Genomic DNA, 23552 nt, shown 5'->3' on the forward strand with positions numbered 1-23552 from the left:
TTCTTAAAAACCAGAAAAGGTCGCACAGGTTTAGGGATGCACAACTGAGGCAGATTGGGTCCAATATTGATATGTCTTTAATTAAGCTTATAAAAATAAAAAAAGAATAAGACAATAGAAGTTGACTGTGGTATAGCTTATTCTATAACAGTGTCCTGGATTACATAAAACCATACACTGAACTGGACTTAGGAAGGCCTGAGAATTGCTGGGAATATGTAGTGGCCACCAGCTGCGTAACGACACCAGGTATCCGTACGGCTCGTGGCCCGCACACCTTGACAGTGCCTACAGGGTCCTCTGGCACTTGGTCAGCAGACTGGTGACACTGATGCAGGGCCTCCAAAACTGGCCCTGGTGCCTGGGACACGGAAGGTGAATTAAACAAAGACCCACCATATGCCCCAAACAGCTCTTGATAAGAGCGGTCACATTCATCCCTAAAATGCCAAGAACAGAGGGCATGGCAGCAGGAGTGTCTCTCAGTACAAGGATCCAACAAGAGGACATTTCCTTTCCACACAGGAGTACACTGAGCTCTAAATAACCAATAAAACGAATGGAGAGCCCATTAGCAGCCCAAAGCTGCAACCAATGGCATGAATGAAGGCATTCTTGTCCCCAAGGTGCAAAATGTGTCAAAAAGAAACTCTCTGTGATGGTGGAAACCATAGACCCAGTATCCACCAAGCACGGGACAGTCACCCCATTTATCAAACCATCAATCTCAACAGACAGCAACTTAGGGACTTGGTAGGGACTGCACTACCAAGTCCAATATTGATATGTCTAACCCTAACCCTTTTATAAATTTATAAAAATAAAAAAAGAATAAAACAATAAAAGCTAAGTGTGGTATAGCCTATTCTATAACAATGTCCTGGATTACATAAAACCATACATTGATCTGGACTTAGGAAGTGTGGAAAATAACCCACCACCAAAGGTTCCACGGCTACTGGTGTGTCCTCGCTTCACTGTAATAAAAACACAACACAACACGTTAAAAGTCAAAGAAAAACTCTAAAAGAGCACCAAGTTCGTTGCGCACAGTCAGGAGACAGTGTACATTTGAATAAAACAAGAAACCAGTCACACGCACAACCCTTTAAAACAAAATACAGAATACACAGACTGAATAGCTTGCACCACACGAGTAAATAGTGGCCTGTACTCCGGCTACAGAGACAACTAAAATGTTTCTCAGCTTTGTTATCATTTTCAATTCAGTCACATTTTAAATGCAGGTATTACATTTTCAGGGTTTTTTTTATTCCTTGTATGATCACTCTTCATAAGTAAGAAGTCTGATGGCTTGTATACATTATTATGGTATAGTTTGAAATACACTACTTGTGATTTAAATTTTCCAAACACACAGTTTCACACTGCCGATTCCAGCCTGAATTTTACTTGGAATCAGATCGGAAAGGGAAATCAGTAGCCTCTCACATCACTAGTTTCGTAAGCCACGTAAGACGGCGGCAGGCGTCACGCTGGAGCAGACGTGGCAAAGCACCACGTCATCACTGTGGGTCGGCGCTTTATTATTATTTATGGGTGTATTGTGTTAGTACCGCCAGCAGGTGAGTAGTTAAGTTACTTGTTCTGTAGAGATTATCATAATAGTGGCACGTGTCATGCTGAGTCTTTTTTAGAGAATTAGATAAAGATGTGTATGGTACTTTGTCCGTTTTGCTGTTTTTCTTTGGGGTTGTGAGGCACGTGTAAGTTGTGAACAGTCTTAAAAAACGCTACACTGCATTCATTTGGATCTCCTGTCGTTCTGTGGCGTGGCAGACACGGAACAAACCTTGTGTGTCCGCGTCAGACGATATAGATCCGCTTTGTTTCAGAGCACAGCGCTTGCCTCTTCGTGTGCGAAACTTAAGGTTTAACCCTGGGTTTTTGTACTACGAAGGTGGTTCATGTCTTACTGGGGTAAATCGCTGTAGTAGGTTGTGCTGCAAAGCCTGACCTGCAGCAGTCTAGATTCCAGATTAGAAAGGACCATGCGTGAATTCATGGTCTGCTGATCAATCAGAAAATATGATCACGCTTCCTGGAAGACCTCTGTGGAGACCGTAAGAGGGTCTTCTGTTTGTTTCTGTTGGGATCAAACAATTTTATTACTATATGCTCCTAAAACAGCGCATCTGATAACCTGCTCCCAGCATGTTATCTTCTGAGTTTTGGATTAAAATGCGTTGCAATACAGATTATTTTCTCTGGGAATATGTTTTACATGCGCAGCTTAATGCCCAAGTTTAACAGGGAATCTATGTGGGAACCTATGACGTCACTGTAAACTCCTGACGTACCATGTAACCTGAGGTGCACCTCCCGAGAATGTAATTACACAGTGGGTCAGTGCAGACTGCAGCTGTTATGATTGGTTTGTTCAACGCGCTTGAATCCTTATTTGCATTTCTGGCTACTTTTTCACCACAGTTGTTTTTTTGTTGTTTTTATTTAACAATAAGATAAAATCACTGCCTCAGAATGATCCATCTAAGGACTCACAAATCTACAAAACCAGTCAAAACTTTGGACACACCTTCTCATTTAATATTTTTTAAACTTTATTTTCATGACTATTTGCATTGTAGATTCTCACTGAAGGCACCAAAAAATAAATGGACACATATGGAATTATGTAGTAAACGAAAACTTGTTTTAGGCTCTTCAAAATAGCCTCCCTTTGCTTTGATTACTGCTTTGCACACGCTTGGCGTTCTCTCGATGAGCTTCGTGAGGTCGTCACCTGAAATGGTTTTCCAACAGTCTCGAAGGAGTTCAGAGATACTGAGCACTTGTTGGCCCTTTTGGCTTCACTCTGCGGTCCATCTCATCCCAGACCATCTCAATTTGGAATGGTTGTAATTAGGTTTAGGTCAGGTGATTGTGGAGGCCAGGCCATCTGATGCAGCACTCCATCACTCTCCTTCTTGATCAACTAGCCCTTACACAGGCTGGAGGTGTGTTTGGGGTCATTGTCATGTTGGAAAAATAAATGATCAACTAAATCCATTGGGATGGCGTTTTGCTGCAGTATGCATACTGACATAGGAGGGTGCAGCCATGCTGATTCTGTGTGCACTACACACAGGCATAAATGTGGGCAACAACACTTTTGTTTTCATAGGCTCCTCGAATCCTCAAAGGTTCTCTGCAGAAGTCTAAATCAGGCACAAGTCTACCTTACTTAAGCCAATAAATGAGGCTCAAACTGTGCGATGCATTGTCACAGGAAGGTGCATGTATCAATTTGTTGATTTAGAAAACCGAGGATACCTGTTCAATCAATAAAAAGAAGTTCACAATAATCTGCACTGGACGGCAGGCAGGCCAGTTCAGCACCCTTACTCTTTTAATACAAAGACATGCTCTTGTAATAGATGCAGTGTGTGATTCAGCATTGTCTTGCTTAAATATGCAAGGCCTCGACATCATCTGAATGGGAGCATATGTTTCTTTAAAATCTGTATATACCTTTTAGTATTGATGGAGCTGGTCTACCTGCAAACAACCATGGCATCACCAGTGCAATACTTTAGTTTATATCCACTAACTTAAAGCTGAAAGTCAGTACTAAAATATTGATTGTTTGATAGACAAAAAACATTGGTAGTGTGCAAAAAAAAAAAATAGAAAATTGTGTCTGTGTTCATATACTTATAGATTTAACTTGAGAAATTTCTAAATTTCTTCCTTGGTGTGAAAAAAGGTTTAATAAACATTATTGTCAGTCAAACTTTATGTGCTATAGTTCCCAGAGTGTACATGCAGGAAATGAACAATCGACCGACAAGTTGAACACAATATAATTCATCACAACATCTTATTGCAGCAATTCTGGGCTGAAGTTAAAATAAATACTACAGAGAATATGATGGAAGAAAGTGGGATTGAGACTACACCTCCTGCCAGCCCCACCCCTCTGACTGTGGGTGGCCCAGTCGGAAGCCTGCCCACCACTGCTGGTAAGACATTTGATGTGCAAATCAACATTCCCTTTGCTTGTAGCTTAGCTGAGTCGAGATTTTAAATGTCATTTGCTACAGTTCACATTGTTGATACAAATTCAAGATTGGTAATACGTGTAAATAAATTTTAATTGTGTTGATGTGGACATTATGGATACAACATCTATCAATTTTCTACCACTTATCCAGAGCTGGGTTGCAGGGAAGTAACAATAACAGAGAAGCTCAGCCATGTGGCTCCGCTTAGAAATTCTGTTCATAACAGAATCAATGACAAAGTGCATCCCTGATGAAGTCCAACATCCTCTGGAAACAAGTCCAACTTGTTGCTGGCAATGCTAATTAAGCACTCGCTGTGGTTGTACAGGGACTGAATGGCTTGTAATATTAAAACTGGAAAATTAATATTCAATTAAGACACTCACTTGCAACAGTATTGATACCGATTGTGCTGTCTTTGCCTTCTTCAGCTGGCACACAACATGACAGCCAAACATGGCTCCTCCTTTCCTCAAAAGCTATAGTAGTTAACATTCATAACTCTAAATAGCAGTTTAGGAGTAAGAAGAGTAAGAAGTAAAACTCTCATTTCAGCAATATCAAAGTATTACACAGTTATCATAAATATTTACCTGTGCGGTGTGAATGTTAATATTAGCAATTTTACTTCTAGCAGTTACCTAATAGCGAGATGTTGCAAGGTAACCCGAGCAGAGAGTCTAGAGAACTAATTCAAGCAAATAAAGAGTGAAATCAGACGGGTTTCAGGCCTAAAGAGCAGAGCTGAGGATATAAAGACCTGCAGAGTGAGAAAATGGCAAGCAGATGAGTAGAGGGAAAGCTCTCTCTGATTGGATGTTTCTCTTTGTTTTTCAGGTCTGTCCACTTCGCTCCCTCTCCCAGGAACAATCAGTTCCCCCTCAGTCTCGACTTCTCTCCCCAGTGTCCCACCACTTCCTGCCTTCAGCAGCCCTCTGGCTGCACCGCTTTCCCTTTCTTCCCAATTTCCCCCCGCCTCAACACTGGCCTCACCTTTCACCAGCAGCTCTCCCGTCCCTCCTGCTGCCTCCTTCTCTTTGCCTCCTCAGGCCTCTTCCATCAGACCTCCTTCTACTGCTTCCAGCATGTTGCCCCCTCCTGTAGGTCCACCTGTATCGAGCTTCTCCGTGGGTGCAGGATATGACATCACACGGGGTCATGCTGGTCGAACCCCACAGACACCGCTGATGCCAACATTTTCCAGTCCTGCTTCTATACCAGGTCAGAGTGAAAAATGTGAAGCTCGGGTGAAATTTTCGAATCTGATAAACACATTTATGCTCTTTTAAAAACTGGAACCAAATCAGTTTGACACCCAGAATACCCACATACTAGCCAACACTAAATATTACTATCAAATTAGATACTCATTTGCAACAGTATTGATACCAACAGAGGCATCTTTGCCTTCTCCAGTTGAAAAACACCTTCACGTTATACCTGAACAGGCAAGCACACCTCGCTTGACTAGCTGTCATTCACAACACTGAACAACCCTTTTGAAAGCAATTTTGGAAGGTCCGTGAAACTCCAGTTTCTACACCACTGGCACTTAACGTTTAGTTAAGTTATCATTAAGGATGCGGCTCGTGGTTATGGCTAATAACAAATCAAAAACATCAATGTGGGAGCAATGCTATCAGAACTGCCCATCTATATTATTATAATGGACCTAAGAACTGTTGTTTCTTATGAAGTCCCAGTAAAGTCAGCGGTCGAGTAGCAAGCCCCAAGTATGACTGGAGGTGCATTGAGTGTGAGAGAAGCTGACCTGAGAGAGAGGATCATGGTGAAGCTGGAAACCTGAACCCTTCATGGCCGATTACCAAGACAAATGTGAAGTACCCTCTGAAAGTCTGCTAGACGATGTGAATGCAGCATTATGGACAATCCATTACTGGGATGATTAGGAAACTAACCAGCCGATCTACATTATGACAGTAGTGATCACAGAGATGTTTGGCCACCAGATGAACAGCCACAAGGAGCAGTGCCCTCCATGGAGAAGGAGACTGGAGGCCAAGATCAAGGCAGTGTGGAAGGAAGTCAGCCAACTATTGGAGCTGCAGAAAGGTGCAATGAGGAAAGGGGTACCCAAGAAGTACAGCAAACTGTCCATACCTGAGGCCTGGGAAACTGCCATGCAAGGACTCACAGCCCTGGCCACATGCTTGAAGAGGTGTTCCAGAGAGATATGAGGCAGAAGAATAAACCAGAAGTTCTCCACAGAACCATCCAAGATGTACTCTAGGTGGCAGGTGACCAATATGAGACGGCACAGAGGCACTAATCATGGCAGCACAGGAACAAGCTTTAAGTACAAGATAGACGCCCGATAGTGTGGTACCACACCTGGGAAGACCTCATGTGCAGGTTTAGGGCCCCTGAGACACATAACAACAGGGTGTTGAAAGCTGAAATGAATGTCCCTTAACTTAGAAGTAAGACATAAGGGTAATAAATCATATTTTTTACAGTAGTCCTCAAACTCACAGCAGATTTCCAGAGCAGAGAAAGATCTAGCGTTGTTAGCTGAATTCCAAGACGACTGTGTAGTTAAAGTCTGTCAGACTACAGAATCAGAGACTGGAGAAGCAACTGCATGGGCTACCGCAGCAGCAACCTCACAATCTAGCCAATAGGGAAGCGCAAAACAGAACAGCAGCAGATGCTCAGAGGACATTCTGTAAACAATTGATTTATTTAAAAAAAAAAGTACAACTTGTTAAAAAATGTTCCATATTTTCAGGTGTGGTGTCCAACCCCATGCTTCAGCAGTCAGTCATTAGAGGAGGATTAGATACTGGATCTTCAATCACGTTCCCGGAGGAACAGGAGGATCCCAGAGTGTCTGGAGACACCAACAGTGGTGGAGGCATCTGGGGCTTTTTTAAGGTAGAATACAAATGTGTGAAAGGGGACTTTTGAAGCTTGATGTTCCCTATAGCTTTTTTGCGATATGGTTGGACATATTTTTCAAACATAAAAAGTCTTTACAATGATGAAGTTCTTCTTTAATTAAAGTTAATAGGAACAGTTGGTTAAGTGTGGTGTGTGTGTGTATATATATTTTTGGGTAGTCTTATTCTGTGTGTATTGTGTCCCCTCAGGGAGTAGCAGGAAACGCTGTAGTAAAGACAGTCTTAGACAAAACCAAACACTCTGTGGAGTCCATGATCACTACTCTTGATCCTGGCATGGCCCCATACATCAGTAAGTTACCCTGTTTTACCCAATTAAAAAAAAAAAGTACAAAACATTCAAATGTTCTTAATAAATGTTTCTGTGTTGTTCATCCTCAGAGTCTGGTGGGGACATTGACATCGTTGTGACTTCAGATAAGGAGATGAATGTGGGGGCAGTTAGAGATGCTTTCCAGGAGGTTTTTGGGCTGGCCATGGTCACCGGAGAGTCTGGTCAGTCAAACATTGCTCCACAGCCTGTGGGCTATGCCGCCGGTGTCAAGGTCAGTGGACTTCGCTTTTACGTTACTTCATTTCTTTCTCGTTCAACTTTTTTCAAGCATCAAATGTTTGTTTTCCTTGAATAGGTTTTATAGCTTATTTATTTATAAATGACATGGCTTTTAAGACCATCACGTGTGAAGATAAAAATGTATATAAATCATGCAGTGCTAGATTTGTTAAGAGGAAATATTTTGAGAACTGAGTCTTAATATTGTGGGAAAAACGAAACACAAAATAGGTTGCTTCTGAAAAATTGTGTGTAACCTTTTAATCATAATAACTGGATTGCATAGAGAGTTCCACATTTTATGAGTCAAGGCTCATTTTAGTTAATATCTCTACGCACAGTAAAAGAGAAAAATGTTAATTATGATGATGTATTAGTTTATTAAAATATCAGTCTGGTCATTTTTAAGTTTACTTATTTTTTTCTTAGTTCAAAATAAAATGCTGAAATATCCCAGTTACATAAGTATTACTAGTGTCTGAGTTTGTTTCAGTTTAGTTCTTGACAGCACTGATGTTTGCAGCTTCAGTCATACATGTGTGTGTCTGTCTGTCCCTGCGTGTCTGCAGGGGGCTCAGGAGCGCATTGACAGTCTGCGTCGAGCTGGTGTGATCCACGAGAGACAGCCAGTGGTCTCTTTAGAAAACTTCATTGCTGAACTTTTTCCTGACAAGTAAGAAGGTTTTGACTGACTTCTGAAAAGAAAGCACACACATTCTTAGAGGCCTAGCGGACTTTCTATCTCACAAACAGTGCACAGTACTGCTGTAAACAGCTTGGAGCATCCCATAAAAAACAAAAAAATGTGTGGATGCTGGGCTACAACAGTTTTCATCTACAACAGGACAGAAATGCTTTTTGACATTTCTATTCACCTTTCATCTTCCATTATTTACTTTATAATTAGTCATGTGTTGAATAAAATGCAAGCCAAATATTCACATGTTTGATGCAGTTTGATGTTTTTTTGTGGCAACAAACAAAAGCGTTAACATTTAGTTAAAAGCTCTAAAAACAACAACAAAACCTTCTTTTTGTTTCCAGGTGGTTTGACATCGGATGTTTGATCCTCGAGGACCCTGGTCAGAACATTCACATCGAGCTCTTCACTCAGGCGACCCCTGTAGCATTAGAGCACGTCCAGCAGGTATCATTTGGTTTACAAAGGAAGAGCTTTTCTGGTTGAAGTTTAAATATTTAAAAAAAATGTTCAGGAAAAAGAAACTTTTACAATTTATAAAACCAAACAGAAGTAAAACTGTGCGGGTGAGGGTGGCGTGGAGTTTTTTGGCTGTGTATACTGTATGTATGGTTGCTCCTGGAGCCTTGTATCTGTACGTGGAAAAAATGGTGGTCATGGGGAATGTTGAAATGAAGCCCTGCCTGCTTAAAAAGGCCTGTTACCTTCTGTAGTCAAGCTAAACCAACACTGCTTGAGTAAGTATTGTAGGTTTCCCTTAGTTTTTGATTTGTTATACAGTGGTCCGTCGTTATATCGCGGTTCAGTTTTCACGGCCCCACTGTTTTTTTTTGTTTTTTTTGTTTTTTTGTTTTGTCACAGTGCGTTGTGTTCTGCTTCCTGATCAACTGTAGACCATTTTCAATCAATTACATCGTGCCGTGTCTCCTGTACAGTACAGTTACGTCCAGCTTGTCAAATTTACATAAATCTTCGCTAGCAGAAGACAACAAACACAAAAGGATTATAAGGAGCATTAAGTGAAACCAAAATGTCCGATAAGTCAAACTTTACTGAACTCCTCTACTTCCGTACCATTGATTCATTAATGTTGAATTCTCTCGCAGCTGCTCTGTGCCCATGTTCTGGACCTGAAAACAGGGTTTGATCTTTGGTTTCATTCGATAATGCTGGACTTATTTTCGAAGATTTGAAGTTTGAGAGTGTTTAAACAAGAGAGAAACGTGTGAAAATGTCGATCCCCTTTCTGAGAAATGTGTATAAAGTGTGTAGTGAGGGGTTTTACAGCCTTAAACCATCTATAATAATTGTAAAAAATAAAGTTCGCTACTTTGCGGATTTCACCTATCGCGGGTTATTTTTTGAACGTAACACCCGCGATAAACGAGGGAACACTGTACACTCTACTGACAAAAGTATTGGCTTGCCTGGTTTTACACTCAAACAAATTTGAGTAGCATCCCATTGTTTATCCACAGACTTGAATATGTTGTCCGCCCAACCTTTACAGCTGTAATTCTTCTGGGAAGGCTTTCCACAAGGCAGGTAATGTGTTAGTGGGAAGGTCATGAAACTGGCAAACATATCTTGGGATGCTAGAACTAAACCCAACTCCTGAGCAAATAAGAGGGACCCATTGACAAATGTTTTTAAAAGCAATCTTCACGCCTAAGTGTTTGATTTTTATACACCTTAAAGTGATTGGAATCCCTGAATTTAATGATTTGGAAGGGTGAGCAAATACTTTTGGCAATATCCTGTCATGCTGGTAGAAGATAAAGTTTCCCACCTTTTTCAGGCTCTACAGTTTTCTCTTGACTTTTTGTCTTTGAACAAAAAATGTCAGGTTGTACCGTAGAATTATTTTATTCAAAATCTCCCATGTAGAAACCTGCTACAACTCACAGTGTTTTTGTAACCTTCCCCATATAGGCTCAGTCCATGACCCCTCCTGACTACAGCCTGCGCTGGTCAGGTCTGAGTGTTACCGTGGGTGAGGTCCTGGAGCAAAGCCTTCCCAACATCAACAGAACAGACTGGCACCAGGCCATGACAGGCCTAACCCAACGCCAGATGATCCACAGTGCTTCCAAAGCTCTGGCTGGTATCTACAAACAGCAGTTGCTTCCCAGGACTACGTCAGGCTGAGTGCGTCAAGTTTCTGTGACATACTGAGAGGAGGTGGACAGTAAACTAGCTGATGGGACATGAAGGTTCCACGTACCTCCCTCCATCCGTCTGTCCTGCACAACAAAGCCAACTGCACATTTCGTTAAAGATGTTTGTGCCCACAGACGTTTTGCTGGCATTCTCGTGTATTTTAATGGGTTTTACTGAAAATTTAGATTCCATTTTGTTACGATCAAGCTATAATGCATTATGATCCTCTCCATCCTTTTTAAAATGTTTATCAGTATAAGCACATATTAAGGCAAAGTTTAGTGTTTTATTTAGGCATTCTTATTGTTTGTCCCATTTGTACTTTTCTGTACCCTAAGTCCAGTTTAGAGGGAGTAATGCAGCAACTACCTGATGTGATTAGGCTGAGTGCAACATCAAGAAGCCCTACAATATAGGAAAAAATCTTTTTTAGGGGGGAGAATTTTCTACCATGCCCTAGGGCCATTATTACCAGCTACTCCCTATACAATGTACTAACTGCATGCCAACATTGCAGTTATCAAACATTAATTGTTATGATTTACTTTTATTTGTTGATACAATGCTCAATTAATACAAAAATAAATATATGTGACCATTTAACCCAAACAAAAAAAAAAGAGCCATGTCATTACAACATATCTATACATAAAAATCTTAATTTCACATATTGTTACCTTGATAAGTGTGACCTAAATTAACTTTGTAGCAAACAGCCGACATCTTCCTGATGCTACTGACCTCCATCAGCAGGATAGTACATCCTTCAGCATCACAAAAACTGCTAATGGATGGCTCAAGGACTGTAGCATGGAGTGTTGAGATTGGCCCAAGCCTTCCCTGATATAAATCCAGTGGAGGGCCACGAGTCATATTTGCAGATTCATTGGATAGCCACCCAATTAGTGAAGTATTTTGATTTCTTGTCCTACATAAAGACCATGACTGACGTGAATGCTAATACAAATTTATACATAAAGTGTTTCTGTCCCATGCAGCTAAACCATAACAATGATTTACTTAATTTATTTCTTAGGGCTTCAAGTGGTAAGAAACTGTCAGAAACACTAGATCTAACTTTCTGTCAGTTACAGTTGGGTGTAAAGAATATTCTTATGCATATCTTGTGCTGTGCCTTTTTACATAAATCACTTTTTAATGCTGATTTGGATGCCCCCCTCCTTAACCAAAGGATATATCACTGCTATATAATACTGTGCAGAATTCTTAAGGAACATTGGAGTTTCCTGAGAAGTCCAGCATAACATTCAACTCCAAAAACATTTTTTCTGTTCATTACTGGAAATAAATGACTATCAACAGTCTGGAAGTGTGTTTGGGGTTATTCTCCTGTTGAAAAATAAATGATATCCAACTAAATGCAAACTGGATGGGATGGCGCTGCAGGATGCTGTGGTAGCCGTGCTGATTCAGTGTGTCTTCAATTTTGAATAAATCCCCAACAGCGTCACCAGCAGACCACATTATCACACGTCCTCCACGTGTTTCACGATGGGAACCATGCATGTAGAGACAGTCTATTCACCTTTTCTGCATCACACAAAGACAAGGCAGGTGGAACCGAAGATCTCAAATTTGGACTCATCAGACCAAAGCACAGATTTCCACTGGTCTAATGTCCATTCCTTGTGTTTCTTGGCCCAAACAAATCTCTTCTGCTTGTTGCTTTTACTTAGTAGTGGTTTCTTGCCAGCTAATTGACCACGAAGGCCTGATTTGTGCGATCTCCTCTGACCACTGTGCAGTTTCCACTGAACAGTTGACGTAGAGATAGTTAAAATATCAATACTACAGTCTAAATATCAGGAGAGCAAATCAATATGCTTTCAGATGTGTGGCTACATGTTGTTGGAACTCTGTGTGGCATTTATCTGGGCTCTAATCTGAGGTGCTGTCAACTTGCTATTTCTGAGGCTGGTGACGCAGATTAACTTATTCTCAGCAGCAAAGGTGACTCTTGGCTTTGTTTCCTGGGGCGGTCCTCATGTGAGACAGTTTTGTTGTAGCGCTTGATGGGTTTTTGCAACTGCACTTGGGGACACATTCAAAGGGACACATTCACATTCTCTGCATTATTGTAGTCTTTGCCTTGTGAAGACCATTGAGGCAACTGTTGTTGTGATGTGGAGCTATATAAATAAAATTGAACTGAACTGAATACCATCATAATGAAGCCATGATGGCTTCAGGAAGATATGAACAAAGCAGTTATTAGTTGTATTAGTTGCTTTTAAACACAAAAAAGAAACCACCTTGAGGCATTCCAAATAGATTTGACTGGCGGTTCTATCCATACAGTTTTATGTAGTGATGAAACGTGAAATTAACGTATTGGTATTATTGCGTATTGCCCAATACCCAATCCCAATACCTCAAAGTAGCTGCCCAAGTGCCAGGAGGTGTTTCAGGTTGGGTGCAGGTTGGAAGACTTTGATTAGAAATTTGGAATTAGTGGCTGCTAATTTTACACTTCACATTTCTTTTGCAAAAAGTTTCCTTTTCAAAATAAATAAATGAAAACGTCAAAGAAGTCACAACCAGGCTACCTTTTTGACATGTTTTTGACATGTGACGTGTATTTTCTCCATAATTTCTTAAAAATGTATTTTTCATTTCAAATTTCTGTTGTCTTTTCGGTTGGATTTCATCCATTTTGAGTTAGTATACTGTTGTTATTATTATTATTATTGCAAAAATCTATTTTTCGTTTATATTAGTGAATTTAAATGTTATTCACACCTAGTTTTGTTAATTTTTAGTGTATTTTCAGTTCACTAAAAATATTTATTTCTATTGTTGTGCAGTATTCACTGTTGTAATACTGCATTCTGCCACTGGGGACAGCTGTCCTTTTCCTCATACATGGAAAGCGTTTCCGTTTCCGGTTCGTTTCAGCACAACAATCGCAATGGAGGCAGCTGGAGAAGCTAACGGAGGAACAGGCAAACTGGAGTTGTATCCTTTATTGTTGTCAATATTTACCACTGAGGTCTATGAAAACTTTAATGATATTTTCTACTAGCGAAGGGCAAAGCGAGGCTTCTTGAAACAACGAAACATTCGAAGTATTTGTGCCGGTAATTGTATTGAGGTTTCGAAATAACCTGAATCTGAATCTGGGCTCTTTCTGTTTGGGTGTGTTAGGTTGACTTTTAAGCTTAATAGGAGTTTGTGTCATCAGGTTTGTTCTACACTGTCAAGCGAAGCTAGAAGCTGGCATAGAGTTTGAAGTTTAAACATTTTTAAATCATCCTCTAAAGAAACTTTCCTTAATTTTATTTACTACTCACCGATGACTATAACTACTGTGGATGTTGTAACATTATGTTTGAGTCTGGAGTTTTGGTTATAGTTAGGGTTGCCAACTCCCTGAAAAATAAATAAGGGACACCTCGTGGCCAGGGCCGGGCGACCCAGTTGTCTTCACCCTTCCCAGTGTGGTGAATTTTCTAGCTCTTTTTTGTGTGTGAAATTATTTTTTTAACCATTTGACTTGAATTTGATTTAAGTAGATGTGTATTCTTTGTGATATGAACACATGTGAAACAAATGATCATTTAGCCATTTATTTTTAGCTCAAAATGACAACATTAACACAATAAAACAGGTCTCCTTCTTAAACAGAAGCCTGTCATGCTTAACTTTTGAGAATATAAGTAAATCTTTCTTTAACTCTGTCCTGCTTAACTTAAAATAATATAAAACAATAGAAAGAAAAACATTCTTGTAACAGTGCACATTTAGTGCATTTAGTACAATTGGCTTCAGTTGAGGTATTATTTCAGCTTTTCTAAAGCTAATCAGCTGCTCCTGTTTGTAAACCCGCTTGTTCCCATGATTACGCATCTTAACTCATCATCATTATTCATCTATGTATTACTTTTATGTATTAGTCATCAATTTGTTGTAATCATCTATCCTTGCAGTTGTTTATTACACAAAATAAATTATATTATCACACTTCTGGCCACATAGCGCTGATATTCACTGCACATGCCCATATTAACTTTTTCCAGCCAGGTGTTTTCCTTTTCCCATTCTTCCCTTTCTCTGAGGGGAACAAACATTGCTGCTCTAATGCTGGGCTTACACTGTGCGGTTTTAGGCCCATTTTGAGCCGATTTTTGACCGATTTTGGCCTTCATCGTGCATCGTGTAGTATACGTGGGGTAACGAGAAGTGATTAACACCTCACGACCAGCTCCCGATCAATCAATCGCTCGTGAGGGTCTCACCACAGCCGCTCACACTGCTCGCGCGCAAACACGTAAACGTTGGTGTAAAAGATGGAGCAGCACAGCTGATCTGGACACAAGCGATGGAGGCACAACTTGTAGAACTTTGGAAAGCTCATCCGAGCCTTTTCGATGTGGCATCACAAAATTATCACGACCACAACAACCATGAAAATAGTTGGATTTACATTGCTGCCCAATCACAGCTGCCTGAACAATGTTTTTCATTAGCAATTTAGCAAAGTTGATGGTGGTGGTGTGTCTGTGTGAGTGTAAGACGGAGAGAGAGAGCGCGACAGATTTTCTGTTATAACCTTCATTTTATGGAGGCACAGTGTGAGCACTCAGGTCAGGCATCAGAGCATCGGGCGGAATAGTGTGAGACCCTGCATCGTGACCTACCAACTTCTAACCCCTGCGAGTCAATCATGCAGTTTGAGCAGGAGCTGAATATCGCGACTGAAAAAATCGCAGTGTCTGCCCAGCTTTAGGTGTACTGTCGTCCGAGACTTGCACCGCAGTGTCGGCGTTTGTTTCCCTGTTGGCCATGCTTCTTGTTGTGGTCATCTGTTGTCTTCCGGTATTTTCTCCGCAAGCGACCTTTCCTCGACCAATGAGATGAGCGGTAATCTGAATTGTCATACTCGAATTGTCATAAGTGTGCTGTCAGCTCATTGGTCACAAAGCAGGAGAGGGGCTGGGAATTATGTTTTCAAACAAAGCGTTAATTCCATTAAAAGTTATAGGCTACTTTTGATTCTCACTGTATTACGGGACAAAGTGCGTCCCTTATTAGCTCAATACGGGACGTGTGCTTTTGTTTCGAAAAACGGGACGATTCCGTATTTTAAGGGACGGTTGGCAACCCTAGTTATAGTGAACCTGCACCTTCCTGTTGTTTAAGAGATATTTGCACAAGAAGAGTCAGTGAGAATAAAGAAAAGGGGTGAAAAAAAATGTTAAGAAATAGGTCGCTTGTAATAAATGGGTGTGTTTTTCAAGCTTTTATTTTTAAAGCATAAATATATTCCTTATGGTGGGGCAGTGTGTCAGTAACAGATTATAGTAAGGATGAAGCCTTTTTAATGCAGCAAATAGCATTTTCCATTGCAAGTAGGGCAAAATGAGAGAACAGAGTCAGAGATGAAAAACCTGGCCTCTTTTATTTTTCTCTTTTGTCTCAGCCATGTCCTCAGTCTTCCTTGACCCTCGTGCAGCTCTCTGGATGTTCCCTTCCCATCATCTCGTGAGGCCACCATCGCTCTGCGGTCGCTCTCCCCGGACAAAGAGCCCCGGAAAGGCGGCATAAGCAAACTGATTACAGTGTCTGGAAGCACGCTTTCTGTGTGAGATTATCTTCCTTGGCTCCTTCATAGCCTGTATCAAACTGAGCCCTAACATCTGTGTCCTTTTTGTACTAAAAATCCTTCGCTGTGTTTCAGGAGGTGGAGCGCTGATGAAGCACGAATCCTCAGAGTGTCTGTGAACTCGTTTCTCGATCATCTATCCCTTGTTATGGAGACCATGGAGATGTTTGGTCCACCTGTTGCCGTATGATGTATAACAAGTGATTCTGGACTCTGTTTTTGATGCTTGGAACTAACTGAGGTCCTACAGACTGGACTGAAGTTTGATTAAGTGAGCTAAAGTCACTGGCACCTTCGAACACAGTAAAAGGTGGTTGATGAAGTGGAACTGAGGGGGAGATCATGACACTGGCTCAGTGCTCAGTTGAATAATTTCTACAGCTGTGATTGAAATAGATTCACAGAATGTATCTGATGGGGGTATAACCATAATAATTCTTTTCAAAAATAAAAATGTATGATTATACAAATATTTAAAACTAACTGAGGTTAGTTTTAAATATTAGTAAGTTCAGTCTTGCTTTATTTGGCTACAGCTTCTAGATGCCTTTTAATTTTGTTTTGCCGGCAATCATAAAGTTACCATTTTGGACAGCTAAAAAGATACTCTCACTGAATGTGTATGTGTTCAGATGAAGACTTCTCATCCAAACAATGAATTAAAAATCTGTCCAGCTATCACTACGTAAACCAGTCCGAGGCTTAGACCATCAAACTGATAGAACTTTATAAAAATGAGAACTTTTTGGCACTTGTTTTCTCACACAGTTACTTTTGAGATCATTTATGTACATGTAAATAAAGAGTTTGATTACTGAAAGTAGTGCTGCAACAATTCAGCAACAAATTCGAATAACTCTATTATTAAAAAAAATTCAACACACATTCTTTGCTCCGATGCTTCATTTAGTAGATGGCTCTGTAGCGTGCCATTGTCACCATGGAAATGTGAGTGTTTTACCCACATTTGCGATTAAAAACATACTTGCAATAGACACTAACTTAGGAGCAAGTTGTGGACCTAAGAGCAGACCACAGTAACCTCCCTGAACCGGGTCCAGTAACCATCACAGTGGCAGATATCTAATAAAGGGTCTCCAGTATGAAGAGTTGGACAGCAGCAGGTCCCGACATGCTTCATGCATACTGACTGAAGAAGCTGATTCCACGAGCATATGGCAGCACAAATGAACCAGCTGCTAATCGTTGAGAAACACCCAGAATTGCTAACTGAAGGTCCCATCAAACTACAAGCCAATAACCTGCCTGAGCACCACATGGAAACTCCCATCAGGAATCATAGTGGCTAAGATGAACAACCATATGGCTAAATACATGAGTGGGGAACAGAAGAGAATAGGCAGGAACACCAGAGGAGCGAAACACCAGCTACTGACTACAAGACCACCTGTGATTTAGTGCCCCACACCTGGATCCCAGAATGCCTAGAATTGTACAAGATCATTAGGACCCTAAGACCCTTCATCGAGAACTCAATGGGGATGTGGCGTACAACGCTAGGGGCAAACTTCAAGCCCATAGCACTGTAGCTCTGTCCCCACTGCTGTTCTGCTTAGGCCTGAACCCCCTCAAGTCAGATCATTGACAGGAGTGTCTACGGATACTGACTATGGAATGGAGCAATCATCTGCCACCTCCTCCATGTAATAAGCTCAATGCCTTTTATCCATTACCTGCTCCTACATGACGTTTGTGCAATCAGAGTAAACTTCTGTCATGCTACTCTTATCTAATTTTTACTGCACTACCAACTTCTTAACCATGTTTAAAAAGAACAAAATATACATAAAATAAGTACATGTTCTTTAAAAGGAAATACTCCCCAGAGAGTGGCAGCTCTGGAGGTTTGTGATCTGCTACAGCAGCATGACAAAGCAACATTTCCACGTAAGTGCTTTTTGTTTATGCCATGAAATGTGCACCATACATTCACTAATGTAACAGGCAAATAACAGGGCTTCATGTTCTGCTTTCTTAGCAAAAGTGAATTCAAATTTTAGTATCATTTTAATTCAATATTAGTTTCCAAGACATACAACATATACATTCCTGTTTTTGTTATATAACATGAACTTTTCAGAGTGATGGTTAACAGCCCAATAGAAAACTTTATATTCACACTGCTATACACTGTAAGTAAAACTGATTACATAAAACTTCATATAACAGACTCTTTGCATTAAGTCTGTGCTCCTCAGATTCACAGCAGGAGATAATTCATTAAAATCAGTCTTTTTCCATTCATAATCCTCATGTTCATCTAGAACTTGTTTCTCTGTGTGGCCTTAAAAGTCGTCATCATCACATATGTCCAGATACACATCGAAGGCCTCTCGATTGCAGTTTCCATCAGGGGTGAACACATACTTATGGAAGGTCCCGTCCACACATATGGCTGCAGGAGACAAAACAGAACTACAATGACAATTTTCTTTTTTAAAGAAGTTTAAAGAGTTTAGCACTGTGGCTCTACGGCATATGGAGAGAGAGAGAGAGAAAAAAAAAAAAAAAAAGGCACAATGACACAAATTCTTGTTCTTGTTAAAATATCAGATGCCATATGTAAATACAAGTGAACTCATGCTAAGTGTAAAACATGCGTCCATGGTGCATACAGTGCAGAATGGTCATTATGGGAGTTTTCTGGACTACTTTTTTTTTTTAAACCACAAAGGCCGACACACACATGATCCAGGGCTGCAGCTACCGATTGTTTTAGTAATCCAGCAATCCACTGAATATTCAAGCTATAAAGTTTGTTTTTCTTCACATGCCACTATCGTATTTATTTATTTTTTTAATAATTGCAGACATGGGTAAAATGTTTGTGTTTACATCCTTAAAACGCATTAAAAACAGCATCAAAGCAAAGAATCTTATGAATTTTGGTAAAACTCCCATCACTATCAAATCCTAACCAATAAAGAAAACGGGATCAGCTGTTTGAGAGTCTATAGGTTGGTGTGCTTCCAGTGTGGCTCTCTCCCCTCCCCATCTTGACTCTCGGGATGTTACACTGTGACCGACTTCTTTTTCAGATTCCCGATAAGCATTATTTCGCCGCACATCTCCTCCTTTATTGTTGAGCCCCAATAGCAGGGTCTCTGGTGCTATGCTACCATGTCCTCACGCCGGAAGTCCCGGCTCTTCCTTCTTTGTTTAGCAGTGAACGAGCCAACCATAACATGCTAGGTGTGAATTTATGGTTATGTCACTGTAACAACCAATGCAGTCATGTTGCTGTGTTGTGTATATGACAAAAGACAACATTTATATTTTGACGTTTCCCTCACCAATGACTGAGTTGACGTTCTTGGAAGTATTCTTTCCAAAAGCACAGATACAGGCACACTCAGCAGGCACAGTAAAGCTGGCCAATGACCATTGGCTGTCCACATACTGACCAATCACAGGACCCACCTTCCCAACACGTGCCAGCCTGTGGGATGAAGAGGAGCAGAGGCATGAGGATCACGATGGTGTGTGTGTGTGTGTGTGTGTTAAAAGGACTCAATTAGCAGAAAGTGGTCTTACGCAGAGCGACGGTTGAGTTTGGTGTCTTTGAGTGCAAAGATGTGAACTGTGCCTTTGTCACTGGATGCGCACAAGAAGGATGAGTCATGGCTGAAGTTGATGCTGGAAAGAAAAACCACAAGTATCATTTTACATCTGCCAAATGTAATGTAACCGAGCTACAGGCCATTCTGTAGCTCTGTTACATTAAAACCCTCACCTCATATTTCATGACTTTTCCTAAAATCAGTTTATTCATCATGCAGAATAAATATGGAATAAGAAGGCCTTTTTCTTTGTCTTTAATTTCTCTGATCTTGATGGAGGAACAGAATTAATGTATTGTTCTATTGCCAAAAAAAAAAATCCTAGTTTTTAAGATGTAAGATATATATTAGTTTAGACTATTGTAATTCATTTAATTAATTAAAGAAATTACCAGAGAACATAATGTGCCCATTAACACATAATGGGCCAGATTCAGCAACCCCTGTTGATGTTACAACGTATGGTTAATATCAACTGAAGCTGTGCAGTGGTGATCTTTTTTTGAATGAAATGTGTAGACAGATATTTTTGTAACTGGCTCTATTCATATACATTCATAGGAGTTTTAGGAAGAGGGCATTTATTTATTTATTTTTGATTTATTGGGTGAAGGATCTCTGTAACGCTAAGTGTGCTCCTTGCTGCATGCACTGAGGTCTGATTCTGAGAGGTTTTGAAGACACAGGAACATTGAAATATTCTGGAACATCGGTGCACTACCCATTTACTACTTGAGTGTTTACCAGTAAAGAGTGGCAGGGTCTGTTCCTCTGCGCAGCTCCACCAGTTTGTCCCTGGTCGTTGTGTCGAACAGGCGGATGAGGGTTCCTTTACGAGAGGCTGAAGCTGCCACGCTGCCGGGCTGGTTGAGTGCCACACAGGCAATCTCGCTCTGATGGGCGTTGATAGTAAAAGGGGCAGATGATGTTCCAGGTTTGGTGTTGGACAGGTCCTGAATAAAAAGCAACATGTTAGACTACGACTTTTACGACACAGACATTTTCTTCAGGAGAAATAAAACGTCCTGTTTGTTTGTGACTTACAACCAGCTGCAGGCTGCCACATTTGTGACCTGGGAAGACCAGAAGCTGTTTCTCCAAACTGGGACACAAATCACAAAGACCTGAAAGAAAGAATTCACTGTATTCAAAATGCTAAGCAGGATGTTGCAATGGAAAAACAGCTCTACACAAGTAGTATGATACCTTTGGGGTTATCTCTGGTGTCAAACTCAAAAAGCTTGACAGGGTTGTCTGGAAAACTGTACACATAGATCCTGTTCTTCAGCACAATGATGATCCTAGAGGGAGCAAAGGCAACTATCATTTTGACAGTTCAGTGACAATAAACAGCATGTGTGAGGTGATGTAAAACTCACTTGTCGTGTCTCATGCGGACAGCCAGAACAGGCTTGGTGAAGGTGAATTCCAGCACCAGTTTGTCCTTAGGATCCCGTGACTCCCGAGCATCGTCCCAAATCAACACTGAGACATTGACATTGTTTTGTTAAAAACTTATTTTTCCATCATGTTTTTAAGGTGCACTCACATATCTTGGGTATAGCAAACACCTCTCATAATAATGACCCCCCCACACACACACACCGGTCAAAGCTGTACAATGCACGTCCTACTTTAAACCAACTCACCAGATATTTCTGAGAATTTAGGATTGACTCCACCTCCAATTATGGCCAGCAGGTTAGAGCGATGCAGCATGGAGCACAGGGCTACACTGCCAACCTGCTCATGGTCTGCAAATGACACAAACACATATTCAAGTCCTTTTTAGGGAAAGGTGCACAAGAACAATGTTTTCCTTGTATTCTCGTTATGAAAGTCATCGTTTTCCCAGCATTTCAGCCACTTGAGGTACCACGAAAAACATTTAAATACACTAATAAAAGTCTGAAAAGTATTAACATCTATAAACACATAACATGTCTGAAATATTCATGAAACATTTGAAAATAATTACCAAAATGTCTTGAAAAATATTGGTAGCATGTCTAGAAATAATGAATGAGCTCTCTCTCAGGCACTGCTCTACATGTGAAAGCCGGGTCAGAGGACTCACCCAGGTGGCCCTTCTCCATCAGCGGCTCCACGTTGTAAATCCTGACCCCCGTCTCCATAGCGCAGCAGAAACAGCCTGGTGATGATTAGAGGACAGAGAAGATTTAAACCTATGAATCATTCTTATTCAGCTTTGGCAAATCTAACATGTTAGCTGCCTGGAGCCGTTTACAGCCCAGTAATAATCCTCCAAACTGAACCAGGTGCTGGGGACATCAGGGGCTTTTTCATTGTGTTGCCTCCATAGTTCTCTGTAATATTCTGGATATTTATAATTGAGCTACTTGTATATATTAAAGTTATTTCTTATATTTTGTAACTTTGTAATCTATTATCTAATTTAGTTCAGTCTGTTGCTGTTCCTATCGTCTTGGAGCAACTGTAAACACATAATTTCCTTAGGAATTAATAAAGTATTCTGACTCTGATTCAAGTGCTACATGATAGTGCTAGCAACAGCAACAGTAACAGACTCAGACTGATTTTGCTATTATATACTAGTTTAATATATTCTTTCTAAATAATGCTGTTTATCTTCTATATTATCTGCACATGTCCAAAACACGCCTCTCTAACTCTGTCTCCAAACTACTCAACCCACACCTTCCCTCTGATCTACACATTCATCAACATATTGCAATACATTTTCAGTTTAGACAGAAGATAAGTCTCAGCGCTGCCTTGTTGGGGGAAGGCTGTGCTCACCAAGCAGTGACCAGGTCAGAAAATCAGACGATTAACCGGCAAAACAAGTAATCACTGGTAGTTAATGAACGTGTGGATGGATATCAGGAGAATAACTGAAGGTACATATAGATTTTCCTTTATCACACATTTGCCTGGTTCTGTATTTCTTACTAATTCTGTTTTTGTATATGTAATATGTTTAACCACAACCAGCTTAATACATGTAGTTTCTGTCTGGCGGTTAGCTCGTAAATCGTTCTGGGTTTTTCACAGCAGTGTTCAGTTTCATCTATGTGTATTATTCTAATATCATAATTTACCAAATTTTCAGAGAGCGACTTGTAAGTTAAAAGACATAAGAAATCTTACATGGATTATTTCCGAGACAACTTTATGTTGAAAAGCTCTGAAAAGAATGTAGTTACAGAACAAAGCCATTTCCCTTGAAGGCCTTCCCTTTGTGTAGCCAGAGAACGTGCCACCGTTCTCACACCACTTTCTCTAGTTTCATTGTACCCATTGTTATCTTGTTCTTTTGGGTGTGCATTTTCCCCTTTGACGTTAATATGAATAAAATTTTCGAGCCTCTGTAAATCTGCCAGGTTTCTCCTCAGTAACTCAACTTAGTTTGGTTCTAAAACGTGCACCAACTCAGTTCATGAACAAAGGCAACTTACTTTGGTCCTGATTGAACTGCAGGCTGTTTACTCCTCTCTGCTGGGCCATGGCTCTCAAACAAGCTATTACCGGTAAACTGCAGCAACCTGAGAAAGATGGGACAAAAGAATAGGACGGATCTTCAGCCCACAGTCTTCGTTTTTCTCTGGATGCTTTAAGCTGGCAGAGGCAGCTAGCCACATTAGCAGGAGGCAGAAGCGATCATTTGTTGGTTTTCTCTGGATTTAAATACATATGCAAGTCTTACCATAAGGCGCACACCAAAAACGAGACGAACGATTTCAGGCGCTGATCAAACGTCGACTGAAAACAGAAATATTGCAACACACAGGTTTGTTTTTGTTTTTCAAGGAAGACGTCACCGACACGTGCTTCCGGTTAGGTTCCGCTTCCTGTTAAAAACAAGTAAACAAAAGAATTTCTATTAAACGTTAAAAGACTAATTGCATAATCTGAGTTCATAATTGTAATAAACATATTCATATCAATTATTAGCCAACCAGTTTATTTTCATCAGAATAAGTGGTCCTTCAAACTGGAATACTCAC

The 23552-nt window shown here is 40.5% G+C and overlaps 3 protein-coding genes across 4 annotated transcripts; 2 read left to right on the forward strand and 1 right to left on the reverse strand.

Moving 5' to 3' along the window:
* The first annotated feature begins 1502 nt into the window (after nucleotides 1-1502).
* prrc1 (proline-rich coiled-coil 1) lies at nucleotides 1503-11678 on the forward strand. Of its 2 annotated transcripts, none has more exons than XM_086301799.1 (9): nucleotides 1503-1586; nucleotides 3851-3983; nucleotides 4863-5246; nucleotides 6775-6920; nucleotides 7136-7238; nucleotides 7328-7491; nucleotides 8069-8172; nucleotides 8544-8646; nucleotides 10132-11678. In XM_086301799.1, the coding sequence occupies exons 2-9, from the start codon at nucleotides 3890-3892 to the stop codon at nucleotides 10345-10347; spliced, it is 1314 nt and encodes a 437-aa protein (XP_086157925.1). In that variant the 5' UTR covers nucleotides 1503-1586; nucleotides 3851-3889; the 3' UTR covers nucleotides 10348-11678. The 2 variants fall into 2 exon arrangements, with proteins under 2 accessions (XP_086157925.1, XP_086157927.1); XM_086301801.1 differs by lacking the exon at nucleotides 1503-1586 and adding an exon at nucleotides 1706-1727.
* Nucleotides 11679-13229: 1551 nt separating this feature from the next.
* Nucleotides 13230-16860, forward strand: lage3 (L antigen family member 3). The gene is made up of 3 exons (XM_086301805.1): nucleotides 13230-13335; nucleotides 15833-15961; nucleotides 16058-16860. Exons 1-3 carry the CDS (start codon nucleotides 13289-13291, stop codon nucleotides 16170-16172), a joined length of 291 nt encoding a protein of 96 aa, XP_086157931.1. The 5' UTR covers nucleotides 13230-13288; the 3' UTR covers nucleotides 16173-16860.
* A 1107-nt stretch (nucleotides 16861-17967) lies between these two features.
* Nucleotides 17968-23398, reverse strand: wdr45 (WD repeat domain 45). The gene is made up of 11 exons (XM_086301806.1): nucleotides 23252-23398; nucleotides 23004-23090; nucleotides 21641-21715; nucleotides 21213-21317; nucleotides 20943-21048; nucleotides 20770-20864; nucleotides 20608-20687; nucleotides 20308-20516; nucleotides 19538-19639; nucleotides 19297-19442; nucleotides 17968-18398 (listed from the first exon to the last, which is right to left on the reverse strand). Exons 2-11 carry the CDS (start codon nucleotides 23050-23052, stop codon nucleotides 18289-18291), a joined length of 1077 nt encoding a protein of 358 aa, XP_086157932.1. The 5' UTR covers nucleotides 23053-23090; nucleotides 23252-23398; the 3' UTR covers nucleotides 17968-18288.
* Nucleotides 23399-23552: the final 154 nt, after the last annotated feature.

The sequence above is a fragment of the Aulonocara sp. 'chitande type north' Nkhata Bay genome, linkage group LG7 (genome assembly GCF_057382095.1).
Source record: "Aulonocara sp. 'chitande type north' Nkhata Bay isolate Kocher_YH1m ecotype deep benthic linkage group LG7, A_spYH_male_GT1.1, whole genome shotgun sequence".
NCBI lineage: Eukaryota > Metazoa > Chordata > Actinopteri > Cichliformes > Cichlidae > Aulonocara > Aulonocara sp. 'chitande type north' Nkhata Bay.